We start from the raw sequence: 22,651 nt of genomic DNA on the forward strand, positions 1-22,651 counted from the left end.
CCAAAATCATTTTGCAATGGCCAATTCTTTGGGCCTTTAAAATAGGATAAATATCTTTGTAGCAAGTATGTTGTTCCACGAGACCATAGAACCAACGTTCAGTCTGTTGGGTTGGGCGCTTAATTGCCCTGATGGATGGGAATGCAAGATTTGCCACAGGGATTTAAACTGAAGGAACATTCACTCCCACAAACAGGCTTCTTTCAAAGCAAATGATTCATTTAAACTCATTAAATAGAAAACAACAGGTAACTGAAATTCATCCCCTATTAGCAATTTGTCTCAGTTAGAAAGCAGTTCTCTAGATCTATTGATTAAACATTTCCTGAGGCTCAGTACAGACATCAGGCTAATCAATGAGGTAATGCTTTTTTAAAAATTCTAATTGAGGGCTTGAGTCAACCCATTATGCTAAAGCCCATGAGACAAAACATGTTTAAAAGCTGCCCAATTACATCATGCTTGGCTCTCATAACAAAGCTGGAGTATAAAGGGACTTTGGATTTTGTTTAGCTGTGAAATTACCCTGCACAGCTTTTAAGGAATCTGCTGCTTTCTACATATTTACATCAGTTAGCCTAAGACTTGTCCTCTATGCTTGCAAGGCTGTTTTCTGTAGCTTCTGTTTGACTTTCATGTTATGTTTTGTTCTACATGGCTACAGGTGACTGTCTATATTATTGTTAAATAAGAAGAAAGAACCATAGAACGAGGGAAAACAACAACAGAGAGGTTTGCCAAAAGGATTATAGAAATTATTTAATAGTCTGTTCAAACTAGTAGCAATATTATTGCAGTTTTATTAACTGGTGTTATTTGGTTCTCTGCAATTCTTCTATACATAAAGTGGGTGGCAAATTTTATTGTTTTAGATATTAAAATATTACAAACAAGGAATAGAATCCACTGAAGATCTCATGGCATTTTTTTCAAAACCAGAGGTACCTACTGCAGCAAATTCCAACTTAGATACTTCTATTACATCTACCTACAATTCTCCCAGCATTTCCCTTGGATAAGGTTTTCTCCACTTATTTTCCTAGGCTGCAATGGAGTGGTGCTATAAAGTAGTAAACAATCACTGAGTTTTACCCCAGAGGTAGCTGCATTTTTATTATGGATGAAGAGATCACGCTATACAGAGTGCCGTTTAAATTTGCATAGCTCTCTGTAATCCTCTGGGATGAGAAAGTAATTTTTGTGTTTATATAACCTATTTATAAGCACTACCAAATATATTCCAGGGTCTAATCAGAAGGAAAATGAAGCATACTAAAAATAATTTACTTAAATTCTTTCCCAAAGGATCTTGAAGTGCTTTACAAACTTTAATTATATACATAAATTTGGAATAACTCTATCCATCTATGAAATGCACATCCCGCTGTGCTAAAATATGGCAACTGCTTAAGAGTACAACAGCAATTCTCCCCAGAGCCTGGGAAATAATGACCAGAGGATCTTTTATAACCAGAAATTTAACAATAGATCAAAAGATGCACAAGCAGCAGCAGAATGTGCCCTCGCTAAACGCTTGCTCCGATATTGGTCCCTCACTGACAGAGAAAAACTGAAATTTGTCCAAGGAATAGGAAAGCAATTAATTATATCTGAAAAAAAGGAATACATAGAGACCAATTTTAGGTTCCTAAATTATCATAGAGCAGACATTTTGCTACATGGTTAGCACCATGTAGCAAATAGTGAAAAAGCATTCTGAATTGGATGCCACAGCTCTCAATGCCAATTTGAGAGCTGTGGCATCCAATTCAGAATGCTTATTCACTAGTTTTCTTTTTGCATTTGGATGCCAAATTTGATATCCTGAATGAGCAGCAGTGGATGGAACATGGGAGTGGGAGTCAGGAACTCCCAAATTCAAATCCAAGCACCTAACCAGACTTGAGCTGTGAACTTCAGGAAGCATATTTGTACTGAGGAAGAAACCATTACAGGGAGCATGAGAAGATGGTTGGTTCTTCAGCACATCCACACAGCAACACTGTTTGAGAGGACCCACAGAGGAAAGGTTCTATAACTAGGGCCCTACCAAATTCAGGATCCCCTTTGGTCAATTTCACAGTAATAGGATTTTTAAAATTGTTAATGTCGTGATTTCAGCTATTTAAATCTGAGATGTCACAGTGTTGTAATTGTAGGGTCCTGACCCAAAAAGGACTTGTGAGGGGAGGGTCACAAGGTTATTGTGGGGGCGTTGCGGTACTGCTACCCTTGCTTCTGCGCTGCTGCTGGCGGCGGCGCTGCCTTCAGAGCTAGGCGGCTTGAGAGCGGTGCCCAGCTCTGAAGGCAGAGCCACTGTGACGGGTTGGATCACAGAAACCCCCTTGGGAGCTGCCACCCAATGTGCAAAGACTACCCCTGCTTCTGTTTTCCCTGCCAGCTCAGGACTTCAGCACCCTGTCTTGCTGAGCCAGACACTCCCGTCTGGCTCCAGACACAGACCCAGGGTCTGAATCACTTGTCCCAAAGCTGCAAGTTTACCTGAAAACAGCTCGCAGTAGCGTGCTTGTCTTTAGCACTCAGATGCCCAACTCCCAATGGGGTTTAAACCCAGATAAATCCGGTTTACCCTGCATAAAGTTTATGCAGGGCAAACTCATAAATTGTTCGCCCTCTATAACACTGATAGAGAGGTATGCACAGTTGTTTGCTCCCCCAGGTATTAATACATACTCTGAGTGAATTACTAAATAGAAAGCGATTTTATTAAATACAGACAGTAGGATTTAAGTGGTTCAAAGTAGTAACAGACAGAACAAAGTAAGTCACAAGCAAAATAAAATAAAATGCGCAAATCTATGGCTAATCAAACTGAATACAGATAATCTCACCCTCAGAGATGCTTCAGTAAGTTTTTCTCAGACTGGACACCTTCCAGGCCTGGGCACAATTCTTTCCCCTGGTACAGCTCTTGTTGCAGCTCAGGTGGTAGCTAGGGGATTCTTCATGATGGCTTCCCTCCCTCTCTCTTCTCTTCCCCCCTTTATATATCTTTTGCATAAGGCGGGAACTCTTTGTCTCTCTGGGTTTCCACCCCCCCTCACTGGAAAAGCACCAGGTTAAAGATGGATTCCAGTTCAGGTGACATGATCACATGTCACTGCAAGACTTCATTACTCACTTGCCAGCACACACATATACAGGAAGACTCACAGGTAAATACAGCCATCTGCAGACAATGGGAGTCATCAAGATTCCAAACCATCATTAATGGTCCACACTTTACACAATTACAATAGGCCCTCAGAGTTACATTTTATATTTCTAGTTTTAGATACAAGAGTGGTACATTTATACAAATCAGATGATCATACTCAGTAGATTATAAGCTTTGTAATGATACCTTACAAGAGACCTTTTGCATGAGGCATACCCCAGTTACTTACATTCACTTATTACCGTATTTTCTCTAAAACTATCTCAGTTACATTATATTGACTTATTATCAAGTTTTTATAAAACCATATAGACTGCACAACGTCACAGCCACCACCAGCAGCAGCACAGAAGTAAGGAAGGCAGGGTATTGTATTGCCACCTTTACTTCTGCACTGCAGTCTGTAGAGCTGGGCCTTCAGTCAGCAGCCGTCATTCTCCAGCCCCCCAGCTCTGAAGTCAGCACAGAAGTAAGGATGGTAATACTGACACCCCCTAAAATAACCTTGCAACCTCCCACCCCCTACAACTCCCTTTTGGGTCAGCACCCCTTATTTGAGAAACACTGGTCTCCTCTGTGAAATCTGTAGAGTACAGAGTAAAAGCACACAAAAGACCCGCTTTCATGGGAGGAGACCAGCTTTCACGGTCCATGACGCATTTTTCACAGACGTGAATTTGGTAGGGCCCTATTTATAACCCATGACCCACTCCCTGAGCCATCCAATCCCCCTGTATAGCACTCCACACCAATTACATCATGCTCCGCTTGGACAGGAAAAATCCCTTTCTGACTCTTGCAGCAATTAATGAGTGATGAAGCAGTGCCAGAAGTGGAGTGAGGGCGCCATGGGGTTTAGCATGTGGCTTATTAGCTCAACTCTGTTTTGTTCTGAAGCAGGCTTTGCTTGTTTGTTTTTAAATAATCTTCCCACCCCCACCCTTATATACACAGAAAGTGTGTGGCAAATTTTATTGTTTGTTATGTTAAAATATTAAACAAGGAATAGAATCCACTGAAGATCTCATGGCAATCTTTCAAAAGCAGAGGTACCTATTGCAACAAATTCCAACTTCGATATTTCTATTATATCTTATATCTACACTGTCCTCCCCCAGAGGGTTTATAGGTCTCTTGGACAAAGCGTATTAAAGCAGGGACGATGTACAAGAATGACAGACCGCGTCAGGGAGTGGGATCCAGGCCTAGGAGGTGACAGGGAAACGAACAGTGGGAGGCAGGGGCGGTTCCAGGCATCAGAGCACCAAGCGCATGCCTGGGGCAGCAAGCTGCGGAGGGCGGCCTGCCAGTCACCGTGAGGGCGGCAGTCAGGCTGCCTTCGGCGGCATGCCTGCAGGAGGTCCACCGGTCCCGCGGTTTCGACGGCGGGTATGCCAAAGTTGCGGGACCGGCAGACCTCCCGCAGGCATGCCGCCGAAAGCCGCCTGACTGCTGTGCTTGGGGCGGCAAAATACATAGAGCCGCCCCTGGTGGGAGGAGTCCATAATGGGGGCAGAAAGTTACATAGCAAAGAAAGACAAATAAGGAACAGAAGGTGATGAAACAGGTGGGAGTCAGGCTGTGGAAAGCTTTAAGGACCTCAGTTTTGATGCAGAAGGAAAGGGGAAGCCCATGATGGGATCTGAATCAAGGGGCTATGCAAGAAATGAACACAGCTAAAATACAGATCAAGCTGTATCAACAGACATACAGATAAACTATAGCAATAAAATTCCTAGAGGAATGAGAGCACCTCTCCCCTGCTCCTATCTATTAGGTTTGAAAGGGAACAGAAATGCTATGTCAGATGTTTAAAAACAGCAGGGGAGCCTATCCAGAAAAACATTTAATCAAAGATTTTTTAGAACTGATCCCATGAGGCTGAGAACTGAGGCTCCAAATAAAGCCAAAGGAAACTGGCTTAAAGGGGAGTGGCTCAGCCCCTCTCCGGATCAGCAATACACACGCCACAGTTAAAAAAAATAGCTATGGCACCAAGCCACTGTCTCCAATTTGAAAATCTCTTGAGGTTGTTGCCCTAAAATGTTTCACAAGAGGAGTGAATGGACAGGAGGAACGGAAGGGTTGTTTAATGGGGTTTGTAAGTTGCAGTTCCGACAGCAACTGGATTGGAATCAGCACAAATATTTGTGTCACTTGGCAGCAGTGATGTCCAAGCATGGTTTGCGACCTTCACTGGTGACTCAACAATTGACAGCAAATAAAGATCTGCCTGTTTAGAACTCTAAAGACTTCACAGCTGGACGTACATACTGCCCTACAACTGCACGCTAGGAAAATACAGCATTTGAAAGGAGTTCTCCTTTGCTTATTTTTCTTGTCCAAAGTACATTTAAACAACCACCTTGTAACATGGGCCTTCCCCTTTCCTTGCTGCCTTGGCCCCAGTTCCTAATGACAGTGCCCTGGCAGAAGGGAATGGGACAGAGCAGCAGAGTCGTTGCTGATGTGGGAGAGTTCAACTGGATTCAAAGGAGAGATCATACACCTTGCTAGCTAGGGCCCAAAAACTAGGGTGACCAGATGTCCTGTTTTTAATGGGACAGTCCCGTATTTAAGCATTCTTCCAGATATCCTGACTTTTTGTTAAATATGGGCAAATTGTCCCGTATTTTCTGGGATCGCAGCACAGAGCCAGCAGCGGGGGGCAGCAAGCGGCCCTGCCACCCCCTTTTGCTCTCGCCAGCGCACACCCGCGACGGAATCTCCCTTGCAGCCTTCTCCAGCGGCAGCAGCGACACCAGTGCCAGGGATGGGCAGTGACAGCGCAGCCAGGAGCAGCCCAGGCTCCACCACTCCCCCTGTTCCTGCTGCTGCACCTGCCCCGCCACCCTCCTGGGCAGCACTCCAGCTTCGCTGCCATCAGCTCCCACCTTGCATGGGGGAGAAGCCAGGGCCAGGCGTGCCCTTCCTCCTCCGTGCACCTGCTGTGCTCCCTGCTCCCCCGGGCGGAGGGGGCAGTGGGTGCAGGCTGTGAGCAGCATTTCACCTCACAGCCTACCCGCCCCCCCGCCGCACATGGGACCCCTAGTGGGGTGTGGAGGAACGTGGGGGGTCATGACAATGCCAGCCCTGCACTGGAGGGAGGGCTAGGAAGAGTGGATCAGGCTGGCCAGCCTGCCCTACATGGGAGGGCCTCAGGCAGCCCAACGTGCGGGCGTGCAATGGGGGGGGGGGAAGTGGCTCGGACCACCAGCCCTGCAGGCAGGTGACAGGGGGGCTCGGACCACCAACCCCGCATGCGGTGGGGGGGCTTGGAAGACCAGCCTTGTGTGCAGGGGAGAAGTGGGGGTCAGACCACCCCTAGGGGGGTAGAGAGGATCACAAGGGATCGCAGGCAGGCAGCTGGGTGCTTGGACCAGGTTGGGGGGTCGCAGGCAGGTAGTAGGGGGCATCAGATGGGGGGGGTTCACATGCAGGTGGCAGGATGGCTTGGGCCAGCCCAAGAGCATGGGGGCTGGGGGACCTCAGGGAGGGCTTGGGCCAGCCTGGGGGGGGGTCTCCTGTTTTCCCTTTGGGAAAATATGGTCACCCTACCAAAGACCCACAAGAAACTGCTAACATAAGACCAAATGCAACTGTGAATTCATGCGGGGGAAGGAGGGCAAGAGGAGGGAGAATGCAAGGGGGAGTGTTTCTGAGGGACCAAAATTGAGACATGTCCAATTTTGGTCCCTCAGAAACACTCCCTCTTGCATCAGGAAAGAAAGGTAAAAAATTCTAAAATCATCTGTTGCCTGCATACCTGCAGAGAGCAGACTCCACTGGAGACAGAGCAGATCCATACGACAGACATAAGAATGCGTAGCCAGGTGGAGGGAAGAGGGGGAGCGGAAAAAAAAAAGGCGCCACCCGCTGTGGCGCTTTTACTGACGGGGCAGCGCTCCGGGTCTTCGGCGGCACCTCAGTGGCGGGACCTTCACTCGCTCCGCGGGTCTTCAGCGGCATTTCGGCAATGAAGCTTCAGTGCCGCCGAAGACATCTGAAGCGAGTGAAGGTCCCGCCGCCGAGGTGCCGCCAACGACCCGGACCGCCGCCCCGTCAGTAAAAGCGCCGCAGTGGGTGGCGCCCAGTTCACACCCACACCGCGGCAAGGAGCGGAACAACAGGCCTAGCTGGGCCACACGTGGAAGGAAAGGGGCGGCCGGAGCTCCCGGGGCGCTGGGACCCCGCACGCCGGGTGTCCCCGGGGGAGGGGGGGTGGACGACATGTGGGGAGGGGGCGCTGCCGGGGGGACCCTGGATCCCAGCGGTGGGGGCTCCCAGCGGGGGGCAGCAGCACTGCCTTGGGGGCAGCACGGACTCGGAGTCGATGGGCCAGACCCAGCGCAGCGCACACTGAGCAGGGGACCCCTGAGCTGGGCTGTACCATCTCCCATTGGCCTGGAGCAGCGACCGCGGCCACTGGGAGCCGCAATTGGCCGAACCTGCAGACGCAGCAGGTAAACAAACCGGTCCGGCCCACCAGGGGCTTTCCCTGCACAAGCAGTGGAACAAGTTTGGGAACCACTGGTCTAGATAATACTTAGTCCTGCCTTGAGTGCAGGAGACTGGACTAGATGACCTCTCGAGGTCCCTTCCAGTTCTATGATAATTTCCCCTAATATATGAAGAAGCCAGTGTTATCTAGGAAGTTTGCAAAATCCACCTCTGAAAAAGTAACTTGTACATTTACACCATGACTGCTCCAGAGCCAACTGGACCTTTACATTCACACGTGCAGATAAAACATTACAACCGACAAGGGGCAGAAAACTCCAGAGTTAAGGCTGAAGATCTGCCTTCATCTCAGGGACTGGGTTTTCTTTCTGGACCTTACATAGTTCATTCATAGGAGACCCAGAACAGTGGGAGATTGTAAAACGTATCTACAGGCTATCAACATGTACAGATGTTATTTGCTGTGGAGGAGGGGAGTAAATGGCTGGTCTTTATATATTTTATAGTGGTAAAAACCAGGCCATTTTATTTGAGATGTTACTGTGAAATTTAATTATGGCAGAGTGCCTGAAGCCAGGGTTCAGCACCTATTTATATTTTTGTACAGTGCTTTGCACTGGGCTTTTAAGTACCACAGTACTACAAATAAATAATAATAATAATAAATAAAGATATATAGCACAAGATCAGCAATGCAGGCACAAAAGGAGCTGCTCAAGACATGAGGCCTGGTTCTGATCTCCATTTCCTTGGTGTAAAATGGGAGTTACTTCCACTGAAGCTGGTGGAGTTACACCAGTGCAACAGCAGCATAAGATCAGATTCAGGCTGCTCATTTCAACTTTAAATTTCTGGCTTTATAACACCCTTAATATTGGTGCTTTGTGCACAACTTTTTTTTTTTAAAAAAAAGAACCAGATTAGCTGGATGCCAGAACAGCCACCTGTTAAACTTGAGTTTACTGTTCAAAGCATTTGATTTTTTAAAAAATTCACCAACAATGCAGAGATTCCCACTGTAGCGGAGTACATATTTTTAAGTGCCTTATTTGCTCTTACTTGGGCAAAACTCCATTGATTTCAGTAAGAATGTTGCTTTGGTAGGAAGTGTTGAACAGGAAGCTACATGGGGATTAAGTGCCAGATCTGGTCATCCCTCAATACACTAAAGAGATCCAAAGATTCAGACTTTTAGACGCAAGTCAAACCACCGGAGAACAGAAAAGCAAACTTCTTGTTTGTTTTGGCACTGTGAATTCTTTCCATCTTATCTTTGGTGTAAGTAGGGAATCCAACAATACATTTTCTAACTCAAAAATCATTTTCCTATCCAAAAAAGGACAGCTTCTTTTGTAAGTTCACCAGCTGGGGATCATTTTGCGGGAAGTATTGCTATACCTAGAGTCTCATTGTAAACTGTAATTTAACCATTTTAAAAAAATTGATCTTTAAAAAAAAAAAAAGAAGAAATAATTTGGATACTTGGCAAAGAACCTGTTCAATTGCTAAATGAGTAAAAGTTAAAATATTCCAATGACAAGCAAGGAATGAAATACACTAAGTAATAATAACAATGTCTGAAAGTTAGTAATTGCAGCTTGTTCTAATAGTGGCAATGAACTCTAAAACATGCTTCCAGAATTAAACATTTCTGCTTGGCCCGACTGCAGCGTGGGAGACCCAGGCTCAGGAATGACTTTAGGTTAAATCATGTTCAGATTTAAGTGGGAGAAGTAAAAGGAAAGGTCCATACCATGTCGCCATCCTAGGGAGGAACCAGTTCAGAGCAGTATTAAAGTCCTAAACCAAGATTTTCAGAAGTAACTGGTGATTTTGGGTGTCTGACTTGACACACCTTAAAGGAGCCTGATTTTCAGAGGAGGGTGCTTAGCATTTTCTGAATATCAAGATCCTTTAAATGATCTCAAGTTGGGCACTGCTGACAATCCACAATATTGCTGTTGTCACTGCTGACAATCCTGGCGACAGAGGTAAGCCAATTTAGCCGCAGGGTTTCTGTTGCAATTTAGAAGTGGTTTTGGGAATTAGTGAGGGATTTCAGATTTAAATAAAGAAAATAATTGCCTTAGAATTACAAGATAAGTAGGTATCTAGGTTTGTTTACCTAAGTAGGTCTTGATTTAATTATTTAGAGTCTCCAGATACTGTCGCTTATGCTTAGGAGCATATGAGCTCTTCGGAGACAGGAAGAAGAACGGGAAAGCCCACACGTGGACACCATAATAAAAATGCTTCCACACTGGGTTTATACTGTTGCAACTCCAACTTCAATAGTGTAAGTGAAACCTGGCCCGTATACTCTACGTAAAAATGGCATAAACAGAGGAAGAAGACAGTCATACCGGATTATGCCAAGAGGATCTACATCTTCTTCCTCCTCTTCCTCCTCTTTTCTGGCATCTTGATCTTTTACTAATCCAAACCGAGGGATTATGTCAGATGTCCTCTCCTCTTTGAAGAAATCTAACTCTTCGGTTTCTTCATCTTTCTCCTCCTCCTCAGGAACATTTTTACCTTTCAAGTCAATGACACTAGTAGATTTTGTCCCTGCGAAAAACAATAATGCACGAAGAACTGAGCATGCCAATTTAAACTCACAGCCATACTTTTTTTTGTCAATTTCTTCCACTTGTTCCCTTGGGGAATGTGTTCCTAGCTTTACAATCAGCTATTGTCAACTATATCCAGCAATCTGGATTGGAGAGTTAGTTCCCCCTATCCATTAACATGGCATTATATGCACCTCTAGATCTGAATATTTGACACTGACTTAACATATCTGGACTTCTCTCAGGTCAAACCCCAACAGAGAGTGAAAACTAAAAGTACAATCCTGGACTGCATGAAAAATGAAGTTGAGATAAGTATGTGGTACAATTCTTCAATTCGCACACATAAATAAAAATCTAAAATGGGTAGAAGAGACTGTGCCCACTAGAACAGAGGTTCCCAAACTGTGGTACACATACCCCTGGGGGTACACGAGACATCTCTGGGGAGCACATGGGAGAATGGTGGATTTTATTTATTAATTATTTTATTTATTGCATTTTCATAATAGGCTACTCAGATGCAGCTTTAAAACTCTGTGGGAATTTGTTATATATAATACGGTAGTTAATTTACTTCAAGATGTACCAATGAGAACACACAGATACGCAGAGATGCTGACATACACAGCCCTCATCTCCAACCACTGTACAGTGTGGGTTCAGTTGTCCACAGGACCCTCTGCTTCATTCATTTAGTGAGCAGCTATTCAATATTGTCTTTTCTCCTCATTGTTCATTGCGTGGCTCCAGACCTTATTTATTGCACACTGTTCAAATCCTACCATGAAGACAGAATTATTAATTTCCTCATGGGCTTTCCTATGGCATTTATCACTGTAGTATCCACGTGCTTCACAAACATTAATTAATTGATTTTCACAACACCTATGCGAGGAAAGTGGGTGTATTATCCTACGTTTACAGATGGGGAACTGAGGCACAGAGAGATCAGAGTCAAAAGCATTCATTAATATTGGATGCCCAATCTGAGATGCCTAGGGCCTGTTTTTTCAGAGCATTATACAGCATTTTATATGTTCCTGGCACAGCTCCCATTGACTTCAGTTGCAGCTGTGAGTGCTCTGCATTTCTACAAATCAGACCCCAGTATCTCAAGTCAGGCATCCAGAAAATGAGGAACACACAATTAGTGACCACTTGTGAAAAGACTGCTTTAAGTGGCTTGTCCAGATCAAACAGGAACCCTGCGGCAGGGGCAGGAGCAAAATCCAATTCTCCAGGGCAGCATTCAACTGCCTGAACCATGAGACCATCCTTTCTCTTCCTGCAGTCCCCTGCTTCTTTCATTACACATCTTCCAACTTCAGCAACAAATAAAGCAAGGTCTATAGACAATAGCCTCCTTCAATATGCAGCCCTCATTCATCTCCAGAGCAGGTCCATCCTGTGCAATGAATGAGGCAAGGAAAAAATAGCATGTGATCATGTCATTAAAGATTGTACCATAATGCATATGCACAAGGGGGGCTGAATTAAGGTTACACAGAAGACCTTAATTCTAGTATTTCCTAACTTTTGAGTGCTTGACTTAATATCGTTTTAACAGGTGTGTGTGTGTGTGTGTGCGCGCCTGTGTACGCGTGCATGCGTGCATGTGCAATATAATTATTTTAGTTACCTAAGAATTCCAGTAATACAGGACTTGTTGCTAGTTCCAAATCTTTGGCGATGAGCCTCATGATGTCATTGAACACCACTCTTCGTTCTCGGATATCAGATTCCCCGACAAACAGAGCTTTCCTGGGTAATGGTGGAAGAGATGCCTGTGGGTAGTGGGCAGTCAGCTTTTGGTAAAACTCGTCAATCTCACTGTACTTCTTAGAGACCTGTAATGAAATATACATGTTGGATTCGTTTATGAACAGACAAGAGTGAAGGACAGACCGCAAACGTGCAGGGAGTTATGCTCCATGAAACATTTCCCCTGGATGCCTCAGTGTAAAATATGCAGTACCAAAAAGCTTTCCATCTGGCCTGGTGTCAGCTTGTCATCTTCGTAGTTCACCACACAGCGTTACCGTGATCCCCTACTGTAATGAAATAAAAATCCAGCACAGTATTCAGTCAGACAGCATGGGCATCAGCTACTTGCATACATAGAGGATCAGAACTCGAGATATTCTTCTTTGAAAGCACAGGCCCCTAACATTCAGCTACAAATAGACTCTTTGCTGCTTGCCCTGCGAGAGGTCAGGAAGTAGGAACCTCTCCAGGCTAGCATCCTAATGGAAAAAGCTGCAGGGATCTTATTCAGGGCCGGCTCCAGGCACCAGCTTGCCAAGCAGGTGCTTGGGGCGGCCACTCCGGAGAGGGGCGGCACGTCCAGCTATTCGGCGGCAATTCGGCGGACGGTCCCTCACTCCCGCTCGGAGCAAAGGACCTCCCGCCAAATTGCCGCCGCAGATCGCGATCGTGGCTTTTTTTTTTTTTTTTTTTTTTGCCGCCGCTTGGGGCGGCAAAAACCCTGGAGCCGGCCCTGATCTTATTCCCAGTTTGCTACTTCTCTTTAAGGCAGATTTGCCAACCTTGGTAGGTAGCTGCTCTATGCTGTTGGTGCCTGAATGTCTGCCACATTTGCTAATGTACCTGATAACCAGCACAGAACCTCAGAACTTGTCACTACCTCTATTGGGAAGCAATAACTCTGAAAAAAGATTTGGGGGTCATCAGCTGAATATGAGCTCCCAGAACAACGCTATGGACAAAATAGCCAATGCAATCCTGGAATACATAAGCAGGAATCACAAGTTGGAGCAGAGAGATTACTTTACCTTTATATTTGGCACTGGTGTGACCGCTGCTGGAATACTGTGCCCAGTTCTGGTGCTCACAATTCAAGAAGGATGTTGATAAATTAGACAGAGTTCAAAGAAGAGCCACAAGAACAATAAAAGGATTAGAAAACATGTCTTATAGTGACAGACTCAAAGAGCTCAATCTATTTAGCATAACAAAACAGAAGATTAAGGGGTGCCTTGATTACAATCTATAAGTATCTACATAAGGAACTCAATGCCCACAAATACGAAGGAGGCATCACAGCAATATACTCTGCTACTCCAGACACAATTATCTGGCTGAACCATCTTAATGTAAAACTATAGTAGTTGCTCTACATTTACTTCAGCCAGAAAAAGAAGACTGAGTGAGGCAATTCCTCATCTGCTGGACAGCAAGGGGTGTCAACTGAGACAGTATCTCATTTACATATAAACACCAGGTACTTTGAGAACACAGGGGTATAATTTGACCCAAGTTTTGTACTTGCGGCCCATAATTTTTGAGATTACCTTGTTGGGAACCCACCTGCACAAAGTCTGGATGATGACTGGGGAGGAATCACCCTGATTAAACCAATGTTTGCCGGGGTGGGGTAAGAGGCCGGGACAGACCCAGGGGATAGAAGTACAAAGGCTGGATGGATTCTTAAAACCACTGAAACCCTTGTATCTGAAATTGCTGTGCTAAGACCTATCATTGCCTTATGTGAGCAGAGCTCACCTAAGGTTCCTACCAGTGGCAAGCAGAGGCCAGAGCCCAGCCGCAGTTCTGGTCATCTGAGCAGCAGGCAAAGCAAAGTTGGAGTTGGGCCCAGCCATAGCACCCCATAGGCAAAGAAAAGCAGCAGTTGGTTTCACCCACAGGTCACAGCTTCTAGCAGCAGAGTGAGAGCAACAGAGCGCACTACAGCGAGAGCAGAGGAATTTGTAGCAACAGTCTGTGTCAGCTTAGCAACTAGGATGAGGTCTGCCTGTCCTACGTGCTGAAATCAATAAAGCAGGAGGGGTGGTAGAGCCCCAGAGCTGTCTACAAAACAGGGACTCTGATTTTCCTGAACTCTTGGAATCACAAACTGTAAGTGTGGAAGCTGGGGAACCATGAACTGAGAGTGGGAGGCTGGAAGGCAGAACAAAGTGCATCAGCCATTCAGGGTCCAATTGTTTGGGACTGTGACTTATGTATCCTGGGGTGAACGGTGGTGGAAGGTGTGAAATTATAAATGTTTGTCCCATTCAACGTGGCCTTTCCCTTTTCTCCTCCACACCCTCCCCTCCCAAATGAAGTTTGTTTGTTTAAACGTCTGTGCTTGCAAGCGGGTACAGATTTACCTAGTAAAGGGACTTAGGCCTTGGCTACACTGGTGCTGTACAGCCCTGCAACTTGCTGCGCTCAGGGGTGTGAAAATGCCCCCCCTGAGCGCAGCAAGTGCTGCGCTGTAAAGCGCCAGTGTAATCAGTGCCTGCAGCGCTGCACGCTCGCTCGCAGCACCGCAAGCTATTCCCCTCAGAGAGGTGGAGTACTTGCAGCGCTGCGAGAGAACTCTCACAGCGCTGGCGGCGCGACTACACTCATGCTTCACAGCGCTGCCGCGGCAGCGCTCTGAATTCTCAAGTGTAGCCAAGGCCTTAGAGTGGTTATAGGTAGTGATCACTTGGTGGATGTTCGAGCCAAAAATTAAGAAACTGCAGAGAATCCCCTAAAATAAGGACCCGGCCCTCGTTGCTGCCTAAGGCCACTGGTAGAAGGGTTACACTTTACCGGCAGAACTCCTCCTTCTGTTGGCATATGTTGAGTCTACACTGGGGGCTGTGGCATAGGCTCTGCAGTGTAGACATAGCCAGAGTGGGGACAGGAGATTCCTCGTTTCTTCTCCAAAAAAACAGATATTGTTCTTCAATGATGTGCACAATATGTCAAATGTAGAATTAATTGTAATAAGTAGCAAGTTAATTTATTAAAGTAATATGAAAGAGCAACTAATCCATACAACTACCCCGCAAAATATTACACTCAAATTCAAAACTGAGCATTGGGATGAAACAAAAAAACCTTAAATATTACTTTTTTTTCTCTTCACCCCAGAAAATGTTAATCTTCCTATGCAAAGCAAATGTGCACATTTTTCATAAATCTCAATTTGTGTTTACACTATTGAATTTAGAACAAATGTGCACCCTCATACACTATTACTAATTAAACCATTGAAAATCCCTGTAGGCTTCCCTCAACAACCAACCAGCATGTGCAATACAGCACACAGAATGTGCTAAATACTCTGTCCCAAGCATACTAATTTGCTACTTGAAAGTCTGCATGTTATTACACCATGCAAAATAATTTAAGACAGTGCTTAAGTGCCCTCTGCTGGAATAGTCTATCATGTACCAGACTCAGGATTAAATATCTAAATATCTTTTTTTATTCTAGCAAATAAATAAAAATCAATACTATTAATCTGTAATATGTGGTTCAAACGATTTTCTCCTATTACCTATGATTCTTCTAGGCCCCAATTCTGCAAACACTTATACACATGCTTAACTTTACTCATGCAAGTATCAGAGGGGTAGCCGTGTTAGTCTGAATCTGTAAAAAGCAACAGAGGGTCCTGTGGCACCTTTCTGTTAGTCTTAAAGGTGCCACAGGACCCTCTGTTGCTTCATGCAAGTAGTATCCTTTGGCCAGATTCTCAGATGGTGTAAACTGGCATAATTGGCTTAAATAGAATTCACACCATCTAAGACTCTGGCTAATCAACTTCAAAGAGACTAGTCATCTGAATAAAACTAAGCACAAATGTATTTGCATGACAGGGGTCCTATTTACAACATTCATTTTGAAAAGACAGCATGCACTTTAGGAAGAAGGATTTTATTGCTAGAAACACATAAATAAATTTATCAGGAATAAAAACAGGCTGAAATAGCTGGAAGAGTAAGAAAACTGCCCAGAAGTTCAAGGTGGAGACTGAAACTTTGACTCCAACCCTACAAATGATACACATGAGGAATCCCAGTGAAGTTATCAAGATGTATGTGAAGTTAAGTACCGCCCGTCGGCCCCCCGCTACTGTGAGAAGCTAATTTAAAGAGCCTGTGTAGGCAGTTAATTGAATAAGGTGCATTTGGGCCTGATAAAAGGCCTTCAGGGCTCAGTTTCAGTGAAGTGTTCTCAGAGAAACCACCTCTCCAAAGAGAGAGGAACTCCCAGAGACCACAGGCCACAAGGTGTGGGGCTGTGCAACCCTGAGCCCAAAGGGAGAGACTTCTGGCCAGAGAGCCCAGGACCGAAACTACAAGCCCCAAGTAGGAGGAGGGCTGGGCAGCCCCTGATCCCACAGGGAGAGACCTTATTTCAAGGTTATGTGGCTTTAATAAAGTAGTACCCCAATCAGGGGAATTTTGTCTTACATTCCCCTTTGGGCTGTGTGGAGTTGTTAAGGGGCCCAGGAGCAGGGAGTGCCTGCAGGGCCTCATTAAGACAGCAGAGGGCACTATAGGACAGGCACACCCCACAACAAAGCCTTTGACACAAACTCATGCTCTTGTGCTTTTTGTTCACAAGGATTTCAGTGTGCAGAAGACATGGTGTATCCTTAACTTACTGCCCAACAGCTTTCTGAGTACTACTCTTCATTTTATAGTATTTTACAGTATGCACATTTGAACTGTGTTTTCCATTTTTAAAAAGCACTTCTTCATACTACAGGAAAATGGAGGCCTGGCATTGTAGCCTTTGAATTGAAACAATTGCAGGCTTTGGCTAACGGCATTTTGGGCTGTATAAGTAGGGACATTGCCAGCAGATCGAGGGATGTGATCATTCCCCTCTATTCGCCATTGGTGAGGCCAATCTGGAGTACTGTGTCCAGTTTTGGGCCCCACACTACAAGAAGGATGTGGAAAAATTGGAAAGAGTCCAGCGGAGGGCAACAAAAATGATTAGGGTGCTGGAGCACATGACTTATGAGGAGAGGCTGAGGGAACTGGGATTATTTAGTCTGCAGAAGAGAAGAATGAGGGGGGATTTGATAGCAGTCTTCAACTAACTGAAAGAGGGTTCCAAAGAGGATGGATCTAGACTGTTCTCAGTGGTAGCAGATGACAGAACAAGGAGTAATGGTCTCAAGTTGCAGTGGGAGAGGCTTAGGTTGGATATTAGGAAAAACTTTTTCACTATGAGGGTGTTGAAGCACTGGAATGGGTTACCTAGGGAGGTGGTGGAATCTCCTTCCTTAGAGGTTTTTAAGGTCAGGCTTGACAAAGCCCTGGCTGGGATGATTTAGTTGGGAATTGGTCCTGCTTTGAGCAGGGGGTTGGACTAGATGACCTCCTGAGGTCCCTTCCAACCCTGATATTCTATGATAATCTCTTTTTACAGAGATTCCAATCCCAGGTTGCAAAGTCAAGCACTCAAAAGATAAGAAGTTAAGATGTAATTAAGGTTGTCCCTGCAATCTTGTGCCTCGGTATTATGATACAGTTACATGATCACATGCTATATTTTCCACCCTGCCTCATTAAGTGCAAATAGGATGAGGCTCAATATTTCTTTTCAGCAACATGTGGCCCCACGTCTTATTTACTGCACACCAACCAACTGCTGCACTGAGTGTGGAATTGTTTTATTACCCCATGGGCTTTTCAGCTGCATTTATCTCCTAGAATTTGAGTGCTCCACAAATGATGAACCTATCTGCACAACATCCCTCTAAAGTGGGGAAATGTTATCCCACATTCACAGATGGAATACCAAGTCACAAGGAGATTTTAGGTCAAAATTTGCATACATGCACAGATAAAATATACATACATACAGAGAGACAGAGAACTATTAGTGTGTGTGGTGCATACATAATAAAGCTGCATTTTGTATGTAAGACAACAAGACTAAGTGCAGGGCTATTTTAGCATTTAATAAACTTCATCAGCAAATTCAATTGTGAACTAATAAGTAATTACACTGAGTATTAGGCTGATACATAAAACAAAACATCAACGGCTGGGTGCGTTCTAAAAGGAGAGTGGGCGGTGGAGGACTTCTGGAAAGACAAGGTGTGAGCAGTAGAAACGCATTTGCGACAAGAGAAGGCGGTGTATCTCTGCCCCAGAAAATGGCAGTTTGTGTGCAATAATTAAGCTTTACCTTCTCAATGGCTGCTATGATTCAGTTTTAAAAATAAAGCAACTCCATTGTTTCTATATACCGAGAACATTCCGAACTTTAAAAGGAAACACAGCCGAGTTTTCCTTTAGTTTAGCAAGTGTGACCCCAAGGTTAACGCTTATCCACAGCTCACACTACACTCTGCAGTGCTTTACAAACGGAAGTGTTTAAATAACTTCAGATTCACAAAGACTCTGATTTGAAGACTCAGCTTGGAAGCGAACTGCTCGTACTGATACTCAATATGAACATTGCATTTTAAATGTACTGATACTGAATGCTATGCAAACACACACACATGCAAACTGCAGGTTAATAGGTAAAGTTATATTGTTGAAATCAAAGAAATGGTAGGGCTAGAGTATTTCACATTTATAAGTGAAATAGGTCTTCCTTGTTAAAGTAGTTTTGATTATACGCACACAGTATATCTTGTAGAAGAAGTCAATAAAAAGCTGTTACCCCACTGTCACAGTTCAGGGCATCTGCACCAATCCCTCTGTGGTCCTTTGAAGGACCCACTCTAGGCTGACTGCTCCTGTCTTGAGCAGAGACCCACATATCTCTCCCTCCCAACCAGGGATTTTACAAGGTTGTGCAGTTCCCTGCCTACAATGTGATATTCCCAGCAAGCCAGACTGCCTAAACAGGCCAGTGTCTGCGCTTTGCTTTCTCTTCAACGCAGTGTACTGCCTGCAGTTAGAGTGCTTTCTAAGCAAGTACATTTATTGTTAAGGTGAAAGCATTACAGAGAAAACATATTAAAAACAATAAAAGAGCCTACACACATGCTAAAAAGCTTATCAGAGGTCACCCCAACTCCTGCCTCGGGCTCTGGTAGATATCATTCCTTCAAAACCCACAACTGGGTGATAAGTTCATAACGGTCTCAGATTCAGAACCAGAACTACCATGAATAGTGCAGTCTTTCATTTATATAGCTTGGGCCTTTGATCTTGCCCTCATTGAGCTGTGATCAGAAGATAATGGCCCCCTCCCCAGGATGTAGCTTCAAAAGGCTGGGGTTTTGCATAAACGGAGGTGGGGACTTTGCATTCACCTCCCCCTAGATAGTCCCCAGGAAAACCACTTCGTTTTTGTTCCAAAAGTCCATTCTTGTCTGGCACATCATTCCACATAGAACCCCAGGTTTCACATTGTCACATCTCTCCATTTGAGAGGTTACATACAATCCTGACCCACAATAATACATAAGCCATTCAGTTACTACAATGGACCCCAAAGATACTTAAACTTAATTCAATATGATCTCCCAAGTATATGACGGAAAACTGACATCTCTGTTACACATGCCGCCGCCACCTCCACCCCTTTGCCCAGTCCATCGCTAAAAAAACACAACCATCCACAATCTCTTCATATCTCCCTCCCTCCAGCTCCTGGTTCTCACAGAGACCTGCATCCCTCCATCTGACACTGCAGCTGCACTCTCTTATAGAGGCCTCTTCTTCTCTCACAGTCCACACTTTACATCAGATGGTGGTGGGCCGCAGAGCTTCTCCTCTCCTGTTCCTGCTGCTTCCAAACCTTCCCTCTTCCCGTTTCTCATTGTTCCTCACCCCTCCATTTTACTGTCATCTACCATCGCCCAACTCCTCCCCATCAGCCTTCTTTTCTGATTTTGATTCCTTGCTCTCTCTCTCTCTCCCTTTCCTCACAATCTCCCACACTCATCCTTGGTGACTTCAACCCCATGCTGATGACCCATCCAATCCCCTAGGTTCGCCCACACCTCTTAATTTGACCTGTAGTTCTTGTTCAGCTCTCTCACTCACAAAAAGGGCTCTTCACTCAACTTAGTCTTTACCAGTCTCTGCCCTCTTTTGCGAAGGTCCACCTCTCTGACCATCACCTAATCTCTTTCAACATCTCCCATCAGCCCCTTCCCTCACGCCCTGCCACTCAGCCTTTCTGTGCCTTCCAGTCTATCAGTGTTGATGACTTCTCATTTGCTCTCAGCCCTCCCTCCCTAGTCTCTTCCACTGATATTGTTATTGATTCTCTCCATGCTTCACTCTCCTCCATCCTTGAGTCTTTTGCCTCTCTCTCCCATTGCAAGTGTAACCCACACACCTCCTGGGTGTGGTGTTCTGTCCCCCCTACTGGCACCAAGACCACTTAGAGAGAGAGATTAATGAGTCTTCTCTACAGCCTTAGCTAACAGCTATATGTCTTTTAGCTCATGCAGTAGAATCATAGAATCATAGAAGATTAGGATTGGAAGAGACCTCAGGAGTTCATGTAGTCCAACCCCCTGCTCAAAGCAGGACCAATCCCCAACTAAATCATCCCAGGCAGGGCTTTGTCAAGCCAGGCCTTAAAAACCTCAAAGGATGGAGTTTGCACCACCTTCGTAGGTAGCCCATTCCAGTGCTTCACCACCCTCCTAGTGAAATAGTGTTTCCTAATAACCAACCTAAACCTCCCCCACTGCAACTTGAGACCATGGCTCCTTGATCTGTCATCTGCTACCACTGAGAACAGCCGAGCTCCATCCTCTTTGGAACCCCCCTTCAGGTAGTTGAAGGCTGCAATTAAATCCCCCCTCACTCTTCTCTTCTGCAGATTAAACAAGCCCAGTTCCCTCAGCCTCTCCTCGTAAGTCATGTGCCAGCCCCCGATCAATTTCGTTGTCCTCCGCTGGACTTTCCAATTTGTCCACGTCCTTTCTGTAGTGGGGGGCCCAAAGATGGACGCAATACTCCAGATGTGACCTCACCAGTGCTGAATAGAGGGGAATAATCACTTCCCTCAATCTGCTGGCAATGCTCCTACTAATGCAGCCCAATATGCCGTTAGCCTTCTTGGCAACAAGGGCACACTGCTAAGTCATATCCAGCTTCTCATCCACTGTAATCCCCAGGTCCTTTTCTGCAGAACTGCTGCTTAGCCAGTCGGTCCCCAGCCTGTAGCAGTGCATGGGATTCTTCCTTCTTAAGTGCAGGATTCTGCACTTGTCCTTGTTGAACCTCATCAGATTTCTTTTGACCCAATCCTCCAATTTCGCTAGGTCACTCTGGACCCTATCCCTACCCTCCAGCGTATCTACCTCTCCCCTCAGCCTAGTGTCATCTGCGAACTTGCTGAGGGTGCAATCCATCCCATCATCCAGATCATTAATAAATATGTTGAACAAAACCGGCCCCAGGACCAACTCCTGGCATACTCCGCTTGATACCGGCTGCCAACTAGACATCGAGCCGTTGATCACTACCTGTTGAGCTCGACAGTCTAGCCAGCTTTCTATCCACCTAATAGTCCATTCATCCAATCCATACTTTTTTAACTTGCTGGCAAGAATACTGTGGGAGACCGTATCAAAAGCTTTGCTAAAATCAAGATATGTCACGTCCACTGCTTTCCCCATATCCACAGAGCCAGTTATCTCATCATAGAAGTAGAGGCTCATGCATTTAGCTCCAGAGATCCCAGGTTCGATCCCGCCCGCCGACGACCAGGGTCTGTCAGTGTTACACAAGGTTTTCCCTGCCAACCCGACATCTGTTTCCTCTGCTCCTGCTCTCGCGCTGCAGAGCGTCTCTGGCAGAAATCCTGAAACCAGCTGACTTCCTCCATGACTAATTCATTCATCTCTTTCAGTTCTGCCATCTTCCGAGCTAAGCAACTCTACTTCTCCAACTCAACTGAATATCACACCTGCAATCCCAGCTGCTGTTCACGCCTTTGACTCACTTCTCAAACCCTTCCCTCCTCCAGCCTCTACCTGTACCTCTCACAGGATCTCAACATTTTCTGCCAAGAGAAAACTGACAATATACAATGTGACCTTCCCCTGCCCTTTGGCTCTCCTCCTTTTCCCCCATCCCCTCCTACAACTCTCTTCGCCTTCCCTCTGGTCAGATGCAGAATTTTCTCATCTGCTCTCCTCCTGTAACCCCCTCCACTTGTCAGAGTGATCCTATCCCATTCCCAGATTTCCCTTGCACCCACTCTCAGCCCCCTCCCTTACTCTTCTCCTTAACTGCTCGCTCTTCTCTAGCCCTTTCCCCCCAGAACACAAGCATGCTTTAGTCTCTCTCATTTAAAAAAACAACAAAAAACTTATCTTTGACTCCACTTGCCTCTCCTGCTGCTGCCCCATCTGCCTTCTCCCTTTCATCTCTAAGCTCATTGAACACACTGCTTATAATTGCTGTCTGTAATTCCTCTTCTTCAATTCCAACCTAGACCCTCTCGGATCTGGCTTCCATCCTTTTCACTCTGCTGAAACCGCTGTCTCCAAAGTCTCTAATGACCTCCTGCTAGCCAAAGTTCAGAACGAATATTCCATACTCATACTCCTTGACCTGTCAGCCACCTTTGACACCACAGACCATGTTCCACTTCTTGAAATTCTGTCCTCCCTTGGCTCCCATGACTCTGTCATCTCCATCCTCTCTAATTGCTCCTTCTGCATGTCCTTTGGATGATCCTCCTCATCCACCTGCCA

The 22,651-nt window shown here is 45.5% G+C and overlaps 1 protein-coding gene across 3 annotated transcripts in view; it reads right to left on the minus strand.

Annotated features, from left to right (window-relative positions):
- The window catches only part of HS1BP3 (HCLS1 binding protein 3), a 74,559-nt gene that overhangs the window by 40,134 nt on the left and 11,774 nt on the right, over window positions 1-22,651 (minus strand). The window contains exons 1-4 of one of the 3 annotated variants that reach the window (XM_054023289.1): window positions 13,005-13,170; window positions 12,188-12,263; window positions 11,852-12,059; window positions 10,003-10,207 (exon numbers count right to left, since the gene is read on the minus strand). In XM_054023289.1, coding sequence (XP_053879264.1) covers window positions 10,003-10,207; window positions 11,852-12,059; window positions 12,188-12,202 — 428 coding nt within the window. In that variant the 5' untranslated portion in view covers window positions 12,203-12,263; window positions 13,005-13,170. Of the gene's footprint in view, window positions 1-10,002; window positions 10,208-11,851; window positions 12,060-12,187; window positions 12,264-13,004; window positions 13,171-22,651 lie in introns of those variants that run through there. The other 2 variants (XM_054023288.1, XM_054023287.1) reach the window with 2 other exon arrangements.

Source organism: Malaclemys terrapin, chromosome 3 (assembly GCF_027887155.1).
Source record: "Malaclemys terrapin pileata isolate rMalTer1 chromosome 3, rMalTer1.hap1, whole genome shotgun sequence".
Classification (NCBI taxonomy): domain Eukaryota; kingdom Metazoa; phylum Chordata; order Testudines; family Emydidae; genus Malaclemys; species Malaclemys terrapin.